The sequence below is a fragment of the Thamnophis elegans genome, chromosome 8, assembly GCF_009769535.1.
Source record: "Thamnophis elegans isolate rThaEle1 chromosome 8, rThaEle1.pri, whole genome shotgun sequence".
NCBI classification, from domain to species: Eukaryota; Metazoa; Chordata; class Lepidosauria; order Squamata; family Colubridae; genus Thamnophis; species Thamnophis elegans.
This window is the reverse complement of record NC_045548.1, coordinates 75191077-75194521: the sequence shown is the minus strand read 5'-3', so window position 1 is coordinate 75194521 and position 3445 is coordinate 75191077. Positions and strand designations below refer to the sequence as shown.

The window sequence follows — 3445 nt, the reverse complement described above, 5'->3', positions numbered from 1 at the left end:
TTTTCAAGCACTTCCTTTGCATCTTGTGTGCGATTACACTTTAAATTGCAAAAATCAGAGACGCATATGACACAAGTTGTAGTTTCTTCTTTCTGAGAAAGTTTGCAGCTTGGTCCAGCTCAATTCTTCTTTCTCTGAAGCAGGAACTAACTGCATCAAGTGGAGGCCAACGGGAGTCATTGAAAAAGAGCTCATCCTTAGATACTGAAAGGGACCTGTCGGTTCTGTTTGGAGATTCTTAGCATCATCAGGTAATTCTTCAGTTTTTGTAACTGTCATTTTCAAAGTACTCCTTTTTGCAGTCAGGATAGGACTTGGGGACCATCAGATGGGATCACCAAATCCTGAAGGATCCTCTGACCAACAATGGAACTCAGTTCAACAACATTTTTTTCCGGAGCATGTTGTGACACCAATATTCTCATTTGTGACTTCAATAAATTTTAATATGTCTATTTTAGGAGTTCTATTCTCGTGCTATTAATCATCTTCTTCTTCTTCTTCTTCTTCTTCTTCTTCTTCTTCTTCTTCTTCTTCTTCTTCTTCTTCTTCTCCTCCTCCTCCTCCTCCTCCTCCTCCTCCTCCTCCTCCTCCACCACCACCACCACCACCACCACCACCACCACCACCACCACCACCACCACCACCTTCTTCCATATCTTGTGTCTTATGGTCTTGTGTCTTATAAGCAATCTTATCAAATATACTACAGAAATTGGGAAAGAAAGAGAAAGAAAAGAGAAAAGAGAAAGAGAGTGAGAAACACAGAGAGAGGGGAGGGATGAAGGAAGGAAGGAAAGGAAGGAAGGAAAGGAAGGAAGGAGGGAAGGAGAAATGGGGGGAGGGAGAAGAGGCAAGAATTGATGTTTCTCCTCTGAAGTTTCTTCCCATCCTCAAAAGATATGTCAGGAGTAAAGGTAGCACTTGTGTGGTGGTAATTGTTATTTGCAAAGTACATTTTCAGTTCTTGAGTCCAGGATAGAACTTGGGGACCGTGAAGATAATATCAGTTAATACCTCAGAATTCTATGGCCACCTGAAAATCTCATTCTCACTTTGTTATTCAGCTTTATTTAAGTTTTTATCTTGCCTTTATTAGTGTTATAAATAACTCAAAGGGATGTAGATACCCTTCTCCTATTTTGAGAGCATGTGCTCGGAAACAATTAGAGTAATCATAATTTCCCTTTGGATTCTGATTTTTTGTTGTTAAAGATTCTGACTGAAGCAAGAAGCCCATTCTGAAAGTCTGGCATAGTCCACTTGCAACATTATTTTTCATCATATTAGACTAAACTAGATTTAGTTTTCTTCATTCTCCATCCCCTCTCCCACAAATACATACAGTTCATAAAATCCATTGTCACCCCAGAAAGAAAGCAATAGAGATCACCACAAGTTTATAATAGAATGGAATAGATTAGAATAGAATAGAATAACCGTGTTGCAAGGGATATTGGAAGTCTTCTAGTCCAACCCCCTGCCTAGGCAGGAAACGACACCACTTCAGACAAATGATTATCCAACATCTTTCTATTCTATTCTATTCTATTCTATTCTATTCTATTCTATTCTATTCTAAACCTGCCTTTTGCAATTGACTGATGGTGATTTATCAATGCCGGTGGTGCTTGAGTCATGCTCCAAATGTTTTTGGGATTACACTCAAAGGCACCTATTACTTCTGGTAATAACTCCATTATATTAGTACTTTGGTTTCTGTCTTTGTATATTTATGACCAGTAAAAACCATTCCTTCCATTAGTCCTGCAGTTGCTTAGCCAAAGGTTTTGAGTCCTGGTGCCTACTAGGCACCAGATTTCCAGAAACCCCAACAATTAGTGTGATTCTTCTTGACCCAAGTAACAACTGGTCCTGATTTGGGTTTCTGTTAGTTATGCTTCATTTTATTGATTATAGAAGACGCCCTCTTCAGCTATTGATATCATTATTATTAGAGAAGGAAGACGTGATAATATGTTAATTATGGAGGAATGATTGAATCCGCTCTTCTTTCTTTTCTTCTAATAGGAACTTCCACTAGAAAACGGGAGATTATTGCTGCATTAGAAAAATCTCTTGGTGGATTTCATCCTGAAGTTCTAGAGCAGAGTATTCTGAATATAATACTATCAATTACTTGGATGAGTGCAAAAATATGCTTGGCATTTTTATTGCAATGTTAATCATCTGCTGTATTGGAATCCCATTAAATGGAATTGTTATCTGGCTTCTTGGTTTCCAGATTAAGAGAAACCCTTTCACTGTGTTGATTCTGAATTTAGCAATTGCTGACTTTGGATTACTTGTATCTTTGGCTATATTTTGCACTTGTTTTATTATATACTTCTGGAACTTCACAATTCCTTCAATGATTCTCTCCCACATCATGTATATCAATGGTCTCTTTCTTCTGGCAGCCATCAGCATTGACCGGTGTATGTGTGTCCTCTTCCCAATCTGGCATCGCTGTTCCCGGCCAAAACATTTGTCCCCTATTGTGTGTGCCTTCCTATGGGTCTTCTCTTTCCTCTTTGTTGGAATTGCAAATATTATAGTATTTGCATTTGATAATTATGGCTACAGAGATATTTATTTTATTGTAACTGCTTTCCTTTGCCTTCCATTGATTATAATCTCTACTCTAATTCTATTTATCAAAATATGTTTTAAACCTAAACAGATCAAACGTAGAAAACTGGTAGTGATGATCTTAATTACTCTTCTCTGTTTCCTTATTTTTAATCTTCCATTAAACATTTACGGGTTCTATGCTGTTTATATTCATATTAATAATAATCCAGTTTTTTTCTTCTCTAAGTTCATATATTTCGGTGCTTCCCTAAACAGCAGCGTTAATCCTGTGATCTATTATCTGGTTGGGAGAAAGAGACAAGCTCAGACCAGGGAGAGCATCAAGGTCGTTTTTCAAAGAGTCTTCAAGGAAGATGGAGCTCCTGAAAGCAGAGAGATATCTACAAACAGAGCTTCAACCCCTCTGTAAAAATGTAGTTTTAACTTGTTTCTAATCTTGGATATCCCTTGACTACAAAAATAAAATATAAATCTCTTTTTGTTTCCCTCAAAAAAGTATGTTGTCAGAGTTCATCTTGAAGACTGAGGAAAGATTTGGGAAGCACAAATTTTCTCTCCACTATTATAAACTAATTACCCAGAACCATACCAGAAAGATATCTGTCAGCCTCTGCTTTGCTGTTGCTTCGGCTGCCATGAAACGGGGAGGGAGGGCATGGTATTTGGGAGGGGTTACTCATTGTGCTGGAGGAAGGTTCTGAAGTTCAGCTACTGATGGGACTACACATGCGTGGGAGTTTCCCGCCAGGACTAACGGCACCGACATTCCATCTTCGTGATGCCTTTTGAAGTTATCTCGCACCTGACACTTGGGAGAATTATGATTGGACTGTAACTGTGATGCCAAGGG

The 3445-nt window shown here is 38.4% G+C and overlaps 1 protein-coding gene across 1 annotated transcript; it reads left to right on the top strand.

Annotated features, from left to right (window-relative positions):
* The first annotated feature begins 2179 nt into the window (after nt 1-2179).
* On the top strand, nt 2180-3095 carry LOC116512054 (mas-related G-protein coupled receptor member X4-like). The gene is made up of 2 exons (XM_032222328.1): nt 2180-2500; nt 2684-3095. Exons 1-2 carry the CDS (start codon nt 2180-2182, stop codon nt 3002-3004), a joined length of 642 nt encoding a protein of 213 aa, XP_032078219.1. The 3' UTR covers nt 3005-3095.
* Nucleotides 3096-3445: the final 350 nt, after the last annotated feature.

Bases quoted from the DNA above. Each gene is read 5' to 3' on its own strand.
- LOC116512054 (XM_032222328.1), top strand. From the start codon at position 2,180: ATGTTAATCATCTGCTGTATTGGAATCCCATTAAATGGAATTGTTATC. The intron at 2,501-2,683 runs GTGTGTGCCTTC...AAACCTAAACAG, and splicing joins CAAAACATTTGTCCCCTATT to ATCAAACGTAGAAAACTGGT.